The 15,281-nt window shown below is 46.5% G+C and overlaps 1 protein-coding gene across 6 annotated transcripts in view; it reads right to left on the bottom strand.

Moving 5' to 3' along the window:
• The window catches only part of abcc8 (ATP-binding cassette, sub-family C (CFTR/MRP), member 8), a 581,396-nt gene that overhangs the window by 29,361 nt on the left and 536,754 nt on the right, over nt 1-15,281 (bottom strand). For all 6 annotated transcript variants that reach the window (XM_086007823.1, XM_086007824.1, XM_086007822.1 and 3 more), the window contains one exon: nt 7,218-7,320. In XM_086007823.1, the coding sequence (XP_085863949.1) occupies nt 7,218-7,320 (103 nt within the window). The remainder of the gene's footprint in view (nt 1-7,217; nt 7,321-15,281) is intronic.

Raw genomic sequence — 15,281 nt, 5'->3', positions numbered from 1 at the left:
TGTGGAATTCTCTACCACAAAAGGAAGTTGAGACCAATTCATTAAATATATTCAAGAAGGAGTTAGATATATTTCTTAAGGCTAAAGGGATCAAGGGATATGGGGAGAAAGCAGGGACCGGGTACTGAATTTGGATGATCAGCCATGATCTCATTAAATGGCAGAGCAGGCTCGAGGGGCTGAATGGCCTACTCCTGCCACAAGCGCCCCTGGGATCACATGGGCTAGGCCAACCAATCAAAAAGGGGGACCCCATTATCCTGTGGTGATGCCATTTACATACGGAATCCCCATAAGCATGAATAGGAATCCCCTAAAAAACACAATTACACACCAGTTAAATAAAAATAAATCATTACATGTTCAAAATTAATTAAAATACAATTAAATTAAACATTTAAAACAAAAATTAAATTTTTTGAAAAATAAATTTAAACGTTTTAAAGGGGCTAAAAATAACCTATAACTAATTGTAAAGTTTTTTATGTTAAAATTATTTTTTTTAAATTTTAAGATTTATTTAAACTCTTACACCGGTAAAAGAAGGCCCGACGCCTGCTTTTACCAGGTGTAAGAGTTTCATGGGCATTCCCTGGGCAGTAGTTGGGCAAATAGCCCAACTCTCTGCCAGCGAATGTCCATGTCTGCGGGATGTGGTGGCTCTGTCAAGCTGAAACTTGACAGACCGCAAGTTCCCGGTTTTCGCGCATGCGGAAACCCGGAACTTGCAGGACACTTATGGCCGCGTACGCACTCGCGGACATAAGCCCCGGAATATCCAGGCCATAATTTTGTATTGGGCTTTAGGAAAGCAATGACAAACTGCTCTTTCTGTAACCTCTGGTGATTATACTATCCTGTGCCTTTGCACACTGACCTACACTGGCTATCTCAATGCCTTAAATTTAAAATTCTCAGCCTTGTGTTTAAATTCGTACATGGTCTCACCCCTCCCTTCTCTGTAACCTCCTTGAGCACGAAGATCCACCTTCAAACTGTTCCTTCCTCTACTTCTTTTACATTCCCCCTCCCTTCACCTCACCCCATTGGCTGCCATGCCTTCAGTCATGTGGGCCCCTTGTTCTGAAATTCTCTTTCTAAACATTTCTGTCTCTACACTTCTCTTTATTCCTTAAGACTCTCATCACTCCTCCCAATATCCTCCTCTTTGACTCTACATCCACTTTTTTTGTTATATCTTGGGGCATTTTTCTATATCAAAGACACCATATAAATGCTTGTTGCTATAGTAGTAGTAATTGTAGCAGTGGTCGTAGTGGTATACCTTCGACTGTAGAGGACTTGTGCTTTAATAATTTTTTTAATTCATATTTGAATGTGGGCGTCACTGGCATTTATTGCCCATCCCTAGTTGTCCTTAAGAAGGTGGTGATGGACTGCCTTCTTGAACCGCTGCAGTCTGTGTGGTGAAGTTGCTCCCATAATGCTGTTAAGTTGGGGGCTACAGGATTTTGACCCAGCAACAATATATGTCCAAGTCAGGATGGTGTCTGATCTTGAGGAGAACATGGAGGCAGACTTGGAGGTGATGGTGTTTCCATGCGCCTACTGCAGCCACGTTATGCCAGTGGTTGAGGGGTTGGATGTTTAGGCTAGTGCGTGAAGTACCAATCAGGCAGACTGCTTTGTCCTGGATGGTGTTGAGTTTCTTGAGTGTTGTTGGAGCTGCACTCATCCAGGCAAGTGGAGAATATTCCCTCACACTCCTGACTTGTGCCTTGTAGGTGGTAAAATGTGCTTGGGGTTTCAGAAGGTAAGCCATGCACCAGAGAATACCCAGCCTCTGACCTACTCTAGTAGCCACAGCATTTATGTGACTGGTCCAGTTGTGTTTCTGGTCAATGATGATCCCCAGGATGTTGATGGTGGAGGTCTTAGCGATGGTAATGCCATTGAATGTCAAGAGGAGGTGATTGTGCTCTCTCTTATTGGGGATAGACATTGCCTGGCACTTGTGTGGCGAGAATGTTACTTGCCACTTATCAGCCCGAGCTTGGATATTGTCTAGGTCTTGTTGTACGCAGGCATAGACTGCTTCATTATCTGAGGAATTGAGAAAGGAGCTGAACATTATGCAATCATCAGCGAACAACCCCATTGCTGACCCTATGATGGAGGGAAGGTCATTGATGAAACAGCTGAAGATAGTTGGGCCTAGGATGCTGCCCTGAGGAACTCCTGCAGCAATGTCCAACAACTGAGATGATCAGCCTCCAACAACCAAAGCCACCTTCCATTGTGCCAGGTATGACACCAGCCACTGGAAAGTTTTCACCCCGATCTCCATTGACTTCAGGTTCACTAGGACTCTTTGGTGCCCCAATTAGTTGAATGTTGCCTTGATCTTAAGGGCAGTGACTTTGGAATTCAGCTCTTTTGTCCATGTTTGGAGCAAGGCTGTATGAGGTCTGGAGCAGAGTGGTCCTGTTGGACCCAAACTGAGCATCAGTGAGCAAGTTATTGGTGAGAAAGTGCCACTTAATAGCACTGTTGATGACTCCTTCCCTCACTTTGCTGATAATTGAGAGTTAGCTGATAGGTTGGTAATTGGCCAGATTGGATTTGTCCTGCTTTTTGTGGACAGGACATAATTGGTCAATTTTCCACCATATCAGGTAGATGCCAGTGTTGTAATTGTACTGGAACAGCTTACACCACCTTCAGTGTGCCAGTGCAGCCTTCGGTCGCCTGAGGAAGAGTGTGTTTGAAGACCAGGACCTCAAACCCAGCACTAAGCCCATGGTCTACAGAGCAGATACCTGCCCTCCTGTATGCTTCAGAGACATGGACCATGTACAGCAGGCATCTCAAAGCACTGGAGAGTTACCACCAAGGCTGCCTCTGCAAAATCCTGCAAATCCATTGGCAGGATAGGCGCATCAATGTCAGTGTTCTCACTCAGGCCAACATCCCAGCAATGAAGCTCTGACCACACTTGATCAGCTCAGATGGACGGGCCACATCGTCCGCATGCCCGATATGAGACTCCCAAAACAAGCGCTCTACTCAGAGCTCCGACACAGCAAGAGAGCCCCAGGCGGGCAGAGGAAATGCTTTAAGGACACCCTCAAAGCCTCTTTGAAAAAATGCAACATCCCCACCGACACCTGGGAATCCCTGGCCCAAGACCGCACAAAGTGGAGGAGAAGCATCTGGAAAGGTGCCGAACACCCTCGAGTCTCTTCGCCGGGAGCAAGCGGAAGCCAAGCGCAAACAGCGGAAAGAGCGCACGTCAACCCAGGCACCCCACCCAACCGCCTCTTCAAGGTCCCGCATTGGACTCATCAGTCACCTGAGAACTCATTTTTTGTGTGGAAGCAAGTCATCCTCGGTTCCGAGGGACTGCCTAAAAAGAAGAAGGAACAGCTTAGCTAGGGATGGGGCTAGTTCTGGAGCACAAGTCTTCAGCACTACAGCTGGGATGTTGTTGGGACCTATAGCCTTTTCTGTGTCCAGTGCATTCAGCTGTTTCTTGATTTCACATGAAGTGATGTAAAAGTATCTCTGAAAATCCCATCAGTGTCTCACTGACTGTAATCATGTAATTTATTATTCTGTCAGTCACAAAATAATCTTCAGACTTTACCTACATTGACAGTAACTGACTCTGAAATTTGACAGGGGTTCTCCCAGTCTCCTGCTATACAACAACATAGTAAAACATCCCAAGGCGCTTCACAGGAGCATTATCAAAAAAAATGACACCGCGCCACATAAGGAGATATGCAACATCTTCATCAAAGAGATAGATTTTAAGGAGCGTCTTAAAGCAGGAGAGATAGATAGAGAGGTGGAGGGTATTCCAGAGCCTAGGGCCCAGACAGCTGAAGACACGGCCGCCAATGGTGGAGCGATTAAAATCGGGGATGCGCAAGAGGCCAGAATTGGAGGAGCGCAGATATCTCGGAGGGTTGTAGGGCTGGAGCAGGTTACAGAGAATGGGAGGGGTGAGGCCATGGAGAGATCTGAAATCAAGGATGAGAATTTTAAAATCGAGGCGTTGCTGGACTGGGAGCCAATGTAGGTCAGCGAGCACAGGGGTGATGGATGAACGGGACTTGGTGCAAGTTAGGATATGGGCAGCGGAGTTTTGGATGAGTTAAAGTTGGAGCGCAGAAGATGGGAGGCCGGCCATGAGAGTATTGGAATAGTCAAGTCTAGAGGTAACAAAGGCATGGCTGAAAGCTTCAGCAGCAGATGATCCCTCTGATGGAACCCCTAAAAATGGCAGAGACTGGTGTAATTCAGTTATTCCAGGTCTTTGCCATTTTTTTGGAACTTCCACCACTCATAGCTCTGAGGAGACCGGGAGAATTCTTGCAGAGTTACAGGGCCACTGAATTTATACAATTAAGCCCATTTGGTAATATGCTGGCCCTCATATACTCCCCAAGTTCACTTCTTGTCTTCAATCAGGAAGGTTGACAATTGGGACATTTCCTTGTGATCAACTGACAAGAAGCATCATCCTAGTAAGTGGGAGTGTCTGAACGTAATATTGCTTTTTCCAGAGCACTCCACCCTTTGGATGGTTGTGTCCTTGATCCTGCAGCATAACAGAACAGGCAAAGTTCACTTAGAGACCTGAGCAGTCAAGGGATAAAATTACCATTTTTAGTGCTCCCAGCACTGGGAGCACATATTGAGAATTTGGGTCTTAGACAAGTATAGTGGCTCTGTAGCCACTGCTACACTTGGCAATAGGCTTGTCTGAGCGGCATAATCCGTGAAAGAATACAAAATATATGGATGGTACATGCCGCACAGTATTCCAATAAAACATTTTATTTTCATTCCCCTTCCACCGTGTACTATGATTTACCTGACAGGGAGAACAAGGAGAGCCATTCTACGTACTTGCTGAAGCCACACTGTAACCAGAAGCTATGTTCGGCTGAAACATAGCTAAGCTAACCCAGGCTTCTACTATCGAGTTCGGATTAAGAAATCACTGTGTGTGGCCCTGTGGGTGCATCGCCTACTGTCCCATAGTACAGTAAGTTAGGGCATTAAATCATAACACTGCCTAAGTACTTATCCACTTCCTAACTTTTTTAAGTTGGAGCGCTAATGTAAAATAAACAAAAGGTTTAAACTTTCACAGGGAGGCAAAGTTTATAAACCCCACTCTCCCTTAACTGGTGCAACCAACAGGACAGCAACCAGAAGACTACGGCTGCAGCTGCATCACAGCTATCATCGGTTTATATTTCCTGGCTGTGAATCCGACTCTTGCAGCCAGGAGGCAGCCCTACTCATCAGCCTCTTTAGAGCGCTGCTTCCAACTTGGAAATTTTAAGTGGACAGAGTATGCAGGCAGGAGCATCCATACTCTCAAAAGTTTTATATAGGCTATGGGGGTGATTTTACCAATGGAGGCGCATTGGAGGCGGGACTGCTGCTTGTTGGGTTTCAGTCCCACCTCCATCGACGTCTGGCCAACCCACACTATTTTCCCTTGATTGACCTTGTTAAGCCCACAGGCCAATTATGGGAAAGCCGGTGACAGAGAACATCAGCGTATGATGTTTCAGCTGTCAAAATTTTTTGACAGATGAACTGTCATCGTTTGACAGCTTTGAGAAGCTGTCAAACTCTGACATTCTTTGTTGTTTGGTGAGTCCTTGTACTCAAGACTCACCAAACCTATTTCCTGAGCAGAAAGCAGATGGCTGTTGCATCGGAGAATGCAGCAGCCATTCTGTCATCTCTGCCGTGGAGATGCCGGAGCCTCCGGATCCCCAACGATTGAAGCCTGCCGGAAGAAACAAAGATAAGGAAACTTTTTCTAAGACTTTTCACTCGCCTCACATACTTACCTCTCCACACTTGCACCCATCACTCTCCTCCACAATGCACTTTTCGACCCCTCTCACCCCTGCAGACCCACTGCTCGCCTCGCTGACCCTTGCGGGGTTTCCCGATATCGGGAAGCCCACACTTGTGTTGGAAAAATGGGGATAATCCTCTTAACTGCCTATTACCTACCTGTTAACAGGCAGTTAAGTGTCTGTAATCCCCTTCCCACCTCGAGGAGACGGGACCCGGCGCGGGTCGGTACCCGCCTCCTGGGAAGATGGCACGGAGGCGGGTTGGGGACGTGATGGGTACCCGCCCCCAAATTCTGCCATTTTCCCGGCAGTCCCACCTCCAAACCCGCCTCCCCAGGGCTGTCAAAATTGCCCCCTTTGTTTCAGTTTATGAAGTGCCCATGAAGTTAAGTTGATTGTCTGAGCATTTTTCAGCTAGGCTTGATGCCAGATAATGTTGTGAGATGGCACCTTCCAGGAGGTGTCTCAGTGCTTTCATTTAGAGTGAGATCAGGACCCAATTCAGGGGCTATACATTCAGGGGTAAAAACTGAAGTGTGTGGCAGTATAAGAGCAGGTTTCAGTTAAGACTCCGTCAAGGGGGGGGGAATTCGGTTGCGTCCCTTTTGGGGCGCTAACTTCGCTGGGGCACTACTTTTAGCGCCCTGAAAAAGTTTGCACCCCTGCGCTGTAAATTGAGTGGTAGCGTCCCAAGCAGGAGGCGGGACGCTACTGGAAAGCGCTCCACCTCCTTCCTGGGGTGCTACCGTTCAATATCGTGGCGCTACAGCGCGTAGCGCTACGGTATTGCAGGCCTCCCTCCCCTGATTAAAGGGGAGTGGCCTAGTGCAGTGTGCACCGGGGCCCTTCTGGACCACCGGGGAGTGGGGTGCTAGGAAAACAGCCCGGCACGCAAGAGGAAATGGAAAGGGGGCAGGTGCTGGCAAGCGGCCCAAAAAAACGGCTGCCCGGCACCTGCCCTTTAATTAGCGCTGCCGCAGCTGCAAAATCGCCACCCTGATCCTGTCGGACATATTGTCCGGCAGTAGGTCAGGGGGCGCAACTGAAGTTTGCGGCCGGGGCCACTAACCTCCCACTGAATTTCGCGGGAGGTGTTAGCAGTGCCGCGCTCAAGCACTAGGGGCTTTACGCCAACGGGAGGTGCAAAGCAACTCAATTTTTCCCCGAGTATTTTTAATGTAAATGAATTCAATGAAAAATAAATATCTTCATTAAATCCTTTTAAAGTATGGGCCTGTAAAGATGAACATTTTTCTTTGGTAATCTATAGCAGAGATATTAAATGCACAGCTCAAATTCTAATTCCATCAAAGTGAGAACAAAAAGTAAAAAAAAGGCAACAATAATTATTAAAGTCGCCCTTACCATGCGAACTTCTAGCCAGCGGTTGGCAGCTGTGAGGAATAAGGAGGCAATGTTGTTAGTGTCGGTGAGCTCCAGCAGCTGCTGACTAAAGCGATTTTCTTCCCTGAAAACACAGCCATATAGATTTAATTGACAAAAGGTTTGCTAGGTGTAAATATTTGGTGAAAATTAGGGGAAAATAAGCATTCTTCCCTCTCAATGCTAATTCAGCAACTAAAATAGTTTATTCAGATTCGGCATTCATTTCAGAAATACTATTTTAGCTCCCACTAACTCTACTGATAAACACAGCATGTAGTTGATCTACACAGAGCACATAACCCCAGGTTCCAATCCTGGTCTGTGCTGAGTTAGTTGATCTCAACCAGGGTGGCAGTAGGATTGCTTCAGTTAGCATCAGTACCCAAATAAAGGAGCAGGAAAAAAATTAGACAACCTTCCTGCTCCTGATGGTGATCTAATGGCAGGTGTTGACAAACACATGTGTGCCTGTCAGGCGAGGACACGATTGGGCTTAGCTGGGATACCCTCCACAATCAAACAACTTGTAAGTATTCACAGTCTAGGCTAACAGGCGAAGAAACGCCTGGGTAAGTTATAGGTGGAACTGTACTTTATCAGGAGTCAGTGCCTTCAGGAGGGAAATTTTAAAAAACTAGCCAAAAGAAAGCCTATGTGTCAAAAGTCCCTCTAATAATCTGGAGTTTTCTTTCAATATCTTTCAGGATCAGTGAATATTTACACATGGCTTTCCTTCGGGAGCTTAAACAGGTGGGGTACAATGTATGATCGAATAGATTGTACACAGTCTGTAGAAGGAGCGAGCTTTTTGTCATTCCATGTTTCTTAGGTTCATCAACTCATTATTAACTAACTGCTAGGCTCCAGTCAAACCAATGCCACAATGGTACCTTGGAACATAGGAAAGTACAGGATTGTAAAAAAACATCATGAACCATCTGGCATGTCCCAGAGTTCAAAAAATACCACCCTCTGCTCTATCTTTTACATCCCTCAATTTCTCAACGCTAAATGGTAGAGTTTGGTCTTCACCACCGGGGCAATAATGCACGCCCTTTATACACACTGCCTGATTTTCATTCCATTGGATACTGTAACCCTCTGCGTGCTTCTCTAATTTTCTGAATGGCAGACTGATTAATGCTTCAGTTAGATGAGGCTAGATATGAATCATTAAGTTGCTATATTTTACAGTCGCTAAGTGAACATGCAGAGCAACAATTATGGCAAATCTCACTTTAGCTTAATTTACAATCACTCCTCATAATAAAATAAATAAACCACAATACACTGTGCCTGATGGTGGACTAAGTGACCCTTTCTTTTGGCCAGACCCTTTTACTGAATCAAACCAAGGCTTGCTCTGGACCTTATTGACTTTCTTCTTAGATGGCCTAGGGACTAACCAGCTTTTCTCAGCAGAGCATGTCAATTACATAGGATATGTCTTTTCTTGTTGTTCTCTCTCTGGAGAGGCAGAGAGGCAGTTGAGAGCTTGACCTCTGACACCTAGTAGGACTTGGTGCGGGATGGATACATCAGAAGAGCTTTGGATAAGTGAGGCCATCCAAGAGAAGATAAGAATGATTGAATCTAGAGGTGACAAAGGCATTGATGAGGGTTTCAGCAGTAGATGGGCTGAGGCAGGGGTGGTGGCAGGTGATGTCTTACCACTGGAGGCTGTGTCTTCAGCTACCAAGGCTCCTTCCTTCCTTAATTTCCTTTGCAATACATATTACCATAAATGTTTGTCCATTGAAGCTTACTTGCCATGTCAAAACATCCACACACTTTCTTCTATTTCACTGCATATGTGGAATGCTAACAGTCAATTGAAATAAAGATCCAAGTGTGTTGCTGCTATTTCCCACTTATGAATTATTTTTACAGAAAAGTTAGCACAGAAGGCCACAGTTGGAGGTTTCCCAGATGTCAGGCAATTGACCCAGATGGAGGCAAAGGCCATGACTAGCCTGGGGAATGACTCCCCTCAAGCTGTGGCAGATGGAAAACTTGGAGGTCCTGAGCCCACAATCTGTTTTTGATGTTCAAGTCATTACATTGAAAGCTCTTGATTATGGAAATAGAAGACAACATGAATAGGCTTGTCGCTGCAATATAAAATCATGAGGATAGCAGTAAGAGTTTTTCTTATGTTTCCTTAGAACCATGAAGTGAGGTAGTAGAGGAAGAAACTCCAGGACCTTCCACATCTTGGCTGCTGCTATAGAAACTAATGCAACCTATCCCTTTCACTCTCACTTCCACTCATTAGCCAAGACAGTCAGTGGGGATCAACAAGATGGTATTGATGAGAAAATGACAATGGCTGAGTCACAGAGTACAAGGAAGCCAAAGGCTGAATGTGTGGAACTGGAGCCTGATTTTGCTAAGCGGAGGCTAAGGAAATGTCAGTGCCTGCCTACTGAACACGCAGATAAAGATTTCAGGGGTCCAGCAATGAAACGAAGGATGATCGCAGAGCATCAGTTACAGGCTGCAGCACCGTACAGCCTCTCAGCAGATGTACAGCAGCTGACTGCCATGGTGACAGAGTCCATGCCATCTTCTACAGCACCATCAGAGTTATTAGCTCCACTAATATGTGTATTTTTGAGCGTGAATAATGAGGCATCTAGATCAGTCAGTGTCGTCCAACTGGAAGGATTGATTACTGACCTTCAGACCCTGAGGGACCATATGGAGAGTGTAGTGTATGTAACCTGTACTACCTTAAGAGGATACCTTAAGGTGATGGACTACTTTTTAATGGCTCCTGTACATTGTAGTACTGGTGGTGACCACACCGGTATATAAACCCTGCGGAGCAAAGTGTACCTCAGTTCCGCCCTGACCCTCAATCACTAAAGACCTGTTTACTTACTTCTGTAGTCTGTGTCCTGTTATTCAGTATAACTGCACTTGTAAACACAGACTCAACAGTGGCGACGAGTCTGATCGTACCTAGCGGCAGTTTTGCATCCAAGGAAGCTTCGTCCTCAGGAACGGGCGTCGAAAAAGGGCATCCGCCCTCAACATCCTGTTGAGCACTGCATCGCACGGGAGGCCATCGGGAACCCGGGTTGGTTTTCTGGCCACGAAGTCCAACATCAGCAACAGGCAGTGATCATCCCTTCTACGACAGCGGCGGGTAAGCCCGATCAAGCGGCACGGGGGGGAAGTCGGCCGAGTTGTCAGTGGGAGAAGGGGAGGGAAAACGAAGGAAAGGGCGGAGAACACGACCGCAGCCGGTGTCAGGGGCCGAACTGCAATCGGGGCAGAGACGCGCAGCAGCCAGAAAAGCGTTTTATTGCCACAAGGACCGCGGGAGCGGCGGGGCAACAAGAGCAGCAGCGCAAGGAAAATAAAGGCAGGAAGGACCGTTGGGAGGCGTGGACGGCAACAGTGCGGGAATCGTCATCTTGAGTCGGCGAGGGAAGAAGACAAGCGCGGGAAAAGCCGCCATCTTAAATTTAATTTTTTTTTAAAAGGTCATCATATTAAATAATATCCGAAGGGAAAGGAGAAACTCAGCAAGGATGCCAAAAACGGGTAACATCACTGCTTTTGAGAACGATGTGGAAGATTGGGCCACTTATGTGGAACGCATCGAAGTTTACTGTACAACGAATGATGTACCGGATGATAAGAAAGCACTAACCCTATTAAACTCGATGGGTGCGAAGACGTACGGGTTATTAAGGAACCTGGTAACCCCAGACAAACCGGTAGGGAAGAGTTTCGCGGCTATTGTTACTATCCTGCAAGAGCATTTAAACCCCACACCGCTGCTGATAGCGGAACGATTTAAATTCTACAAAAGAATTCAACTTAAAGAAAGCAACGCTGAATTTCTAACAGAACTGCACAAGTTATCAAAGTACTGCCAGTTCGGAACAGGACTAGCAGACGCGCTGAGAGATAAGTTTGTGTGTGGGCTCCTAAGGGAAGGAACCCAGAAGCGACTGCTAGAGGAAAAGGATCTTACGCTGGACAAAGCTTTCAGCATTGCAGCATCCCACGAGGCAGCAGCACGGGGCGCTGCAGAGATACAGCAAAGGCCACTGGAATTCAGCACCAATGAAATGGCATTGGACGCAGTAAAGTGCTATCGTTGCGGAAGGACAACGCATGACCAGAACCAGTGCTGGTTCAAAGACAAAGAATGCAGGCAATGTGGCAAACTTGGTCACATAGCGAGAGTATGCCGGTCAGGAAAGAAGACCAGCAGCAAAAAGTCACCGAAGGAGAAGTACAAAAAAGTACACAAGGTGACAGAGAACAGTTCGGATGAACAGAAGACGGATTCAGATTCCAGCAGTAAGGAACTGGGTTGTCTGAAAATACATAATGTGGGTAACACAGCAGACCACCAAACTATCTGGGTCATGCTCCGGATAGCAGGAGTTCAAGTGGAGATGGAATTGGACACAGGGTCGGCATTAACGGTCATGAATAAGCAAGATTACAAAAGGTTATTCTCGCACATTCCCCTGAGGGATACGGAGATTGTATTGAAAACATACACGGGGCAAATAGTATACCCCAAAGGAAAGATAAAAGTAAACATGGTCTACAATGGTAAAGAAAGTCAGAAAATGGACTTGTATGTGTTACCTGATGGAGGTCCGCCACTACTGGGACGGGAATGGATCCGGAGAATAAATTTGGACTGGCATTCCATACAAGCACTGACTGTGGATGCCTGTAAAGAGGATGACGTCAAACCTAAATGACTGTCCAAAATCTTAGACGATGCTAAGGAGGTGTTCCAACAGGGACTTGGAACACTGAAAGGAATTACGGCAACCATCAGGTTGAAGAACATGCAAACCCAAAATTTTTCAAAGCCTTATGCGATACGACCTGCTGTGGAAGCAGAGCTGGAAGGGCTAGAACGTTCAGGGGTACTGTCCAAGGTGGACTGGAGCGAATGGGCTACACCCATTGTTCCGGTCATGAAGCGTTCGTTGAGCAACAAGCCGGAGGAACCTGGGAAGGTTCGCATCTGTGGCGATTTCAAGATCACTGTTAATCCAGTTCTTCACCCAGTGCAATATCCGCTTCCGCGGATTGAAGATATCTTCGCTTCGCTGTCTGGCGGGAAGCACTTCACCAAGATAGACCTGGCGTAGGTGTACCTACAGATGGAAGTTGATGAAGCGTCACGACAGTATCTCACGATCAACACACATAAGGGCTTGTATCGGTATAATAGGCTGGTTTTTGGAGTGGCATCGGCTCCAGCGATTTGGCAAAGGGCCATGGAGCAGGTATTGCAGGGAATCCCAGGCACACAATGCTACCTGGATGACATCCTGATTACAGGAGATAACGATAATGATCACCTCGCGAATTTGGAGCAGGTGCTCATCAGATTGAAGGAATATGGGCTAAGAGCTAATCGCCAGAAATGCGAGTTCTTTCAAAAGCGAATCTCGTACTGCGGCCACGTCATTGACCAGGAGGGGCTCCATAAGTCACCTGACAAGATCGAAGCTGTTGTCAAAGCTCCAGCACCGGAAAATGTATCCCAGTTGAGGTCGTTCCTCAGGTTGGTTAACTATTACCACAAGTTTCTTCCAAATTTATCCACGGTGTTACACCCGCTAAACACTCTTTTGCAAACGGGAATACCATGGAAGTGGAGCGATGATTGTAAGCGGGCTTTTCGAAAGAGCAAGGCACTGATCACCTCTAAGGAAGTGTTGGCTCACTTTAACCCAACGCTGCCTATTCGCTTAGCTTGTGATGCTTCTCCATATGGTATCGGGGCAGTGCTCTCACATAAGTTTCCAGATGGCTCGGAAAGGCCAGTCGCTTTCGCATCCAGATCATTGACCTCCGCTGAGCGCAACTATGCTCAGATAGATAGGGAGGCTCTCAGCCTCGTGTGGGGAGTTAAGAAATTTAACCATTACCTGCAAGGCCAAAAGTTTACGCTGCTGACAGACCACCAGCCGTTGGTTTCCATTTTCAACCCTAAGAAGGGTGTTCCGGTAATGACAGCGCAGAGGCTTCAGAGATGGTCCCTTTTCCTAGGGGCACATCAATATGATATTGAATTCAAAGGTACAAAGCAACATGGAAATGGTGATGGGCTGTCGCGCCTGCCACTGCCTACAGCGGAAGAGGCACCGGCAGTTGACGCTGTCGAGATATTTCACTCGACCATCATCGAATGCTTACCAGTCACCAATGCGGGTATTGAGAGACCCGAAATGACCCGACACTGTCTCGGGTCTACGACTTGACAGTGAAGGGATGGCCAGCACATGGCGACCCACTGTTACCAGCATTCTCAGCCAGACGAGAACAGCTGTCCGTATGTCAAGGAACATTGATGTATGGAACAAGGGTGATTATTCCTCCTAAATTAAGGGAGAGAGTTCTAAAAGAATTGCACGAAGGTCATCTGGGGGGAGTCAAGATGAAAAGCCTTGCTAGGGCTTATGTGTGGTGGCCAGGTATCGACAAACAAATAGAGGATCTGACTAAAAGCTGCTCAGGGTGCCAAAAAGTTCAGAACACACCTCCAATTGCACCGCTGCATCTGTGGGAATGGCCTTCAGCCCCATGGCAACGTGTGCATATTGACTCTGCAGGTCCATTCATGGATTCCATGTTTTTGATAGCAGTAGACGCACATTCTAAATGGCCAGAAGTGATTAAGATGTCGACCACTACCTCTGAGAAGACGATTGCAGTTCTAAGAACCATATTTGCAAGGAATGGATTGCCGGAGCAAATATGTTCAGACAACGGACCACAGTTCGTGTCAGAAGAATTCCAGAAATTCATGAAAAAGAATGGGGTGAAACACTATACATCTGCCCCATATCATCCGGCTACAAATGGGTTGGCCGAGAGATTTGTACAAACGTTCAAAAAGGCAATAAAGGCCATGAGTGAAGATCATATTCCACTACAACACAAGGTGGATAATTTCCTAATGGCGTATCGAAACGCCACGCATGCAGTGACAAATCAAAGCCCTGCCATAATGTTCTATAACAGAAGGTTGCGGTCCCGGTTGGATTTATTAAAACCCAATGTGCGACGGGAAGTCGAAAACAAGCAATTCCAGCATGTAAATAAAAAGGCCACTCGTAGTTTTGAAATAGGACAACCAGTATTGGCCAGGGACTATAGGGATGATAAATGGCAACCTGGGACAATTCGTGCACGACAGGGACCCTTGATGTACACGGTAGACGTTGGAGAGAACGTAATACGACGTCATGCTGACCAACTTGTGGAATCGAGAACACGGGTCGACCCCATGTCTACGGCAGAGACACCAGTTGAAGAACTTATTGAGCCTGTAGCATCTACCTCAGACTCGAACGTATTGGATGATGTTGAATCCATAGGAGATCAAGTGGATGAGTCACCCCAGCAATGGGAACCAGAGATCCCTGAAAGGTGTTATCCAGGCCGGATCAGGAGGCCTCCTCAGAGACTGAATCTTTGAACAGTTTTTGTGTGTAAATTGTATATATGTTATCCATGTAGTGTATTAATTGGGGGTGTCCACTGTTAAGCTAAAAGGAGAGGAATTGTAGTGTATGTAACCTGTACTACCTTAAGAGGATACCTTAAGGTGATGGACTACTTTTTAATGGCTCCTGTACATTGTAGTACCGGTGGTGACCACACCGGTATATAAACCCTGCGGAGCAAAGTGTACCTCAGTTCCGCCCTGACCCTCAATCACTGAAGACCTGTTTACTTACTTCTGTAGTCTGTGTCCTGTTATTCAGTATAACTGCACTTGTAAACACAGACTCAACAGAGAGCATGATGGCTGTTGGATTCTGAACTCTCCAGAGCAACATCAGGGAGGGCTTCGAGGATATCTGATGCACTTTCTGTCAGGGATTTAGCGATATTAGTGTTTCCATTAGGTCTGTTCTGCTGTAGGTGGTGTGGCACTAGTATTCTGTTCTCAGTTCAGGTGGACCTGCTGATTAGTCTGCTTTCTCTCAGTACAGCTGCACGACTAGACAATATCCCTAGATGCCTTCACAGGTGGAAAAGTCA

The sequence above is a fragment of the Somniosus microcephalus genome, chromosome 15 (genome assembly GCF_052327205.1).
Source record: "Somniosus microcephalus isolate GS21.2 chromosome 15, FLI_Smic_1.0, whole genome shotgun sequence".
In the NCBI taxonomy this organism is placed as follows: Eukaryota; Metazoa; Chordata; class Chondrichthyes; order Squaliformes; family Somniosidae; genus Somniosus; species Somniosus microcephalus.
Note: the sequence above shows the minus strand (reverse complement) of the source record. Positions and strands in the feature narration are given on the sequence as shown.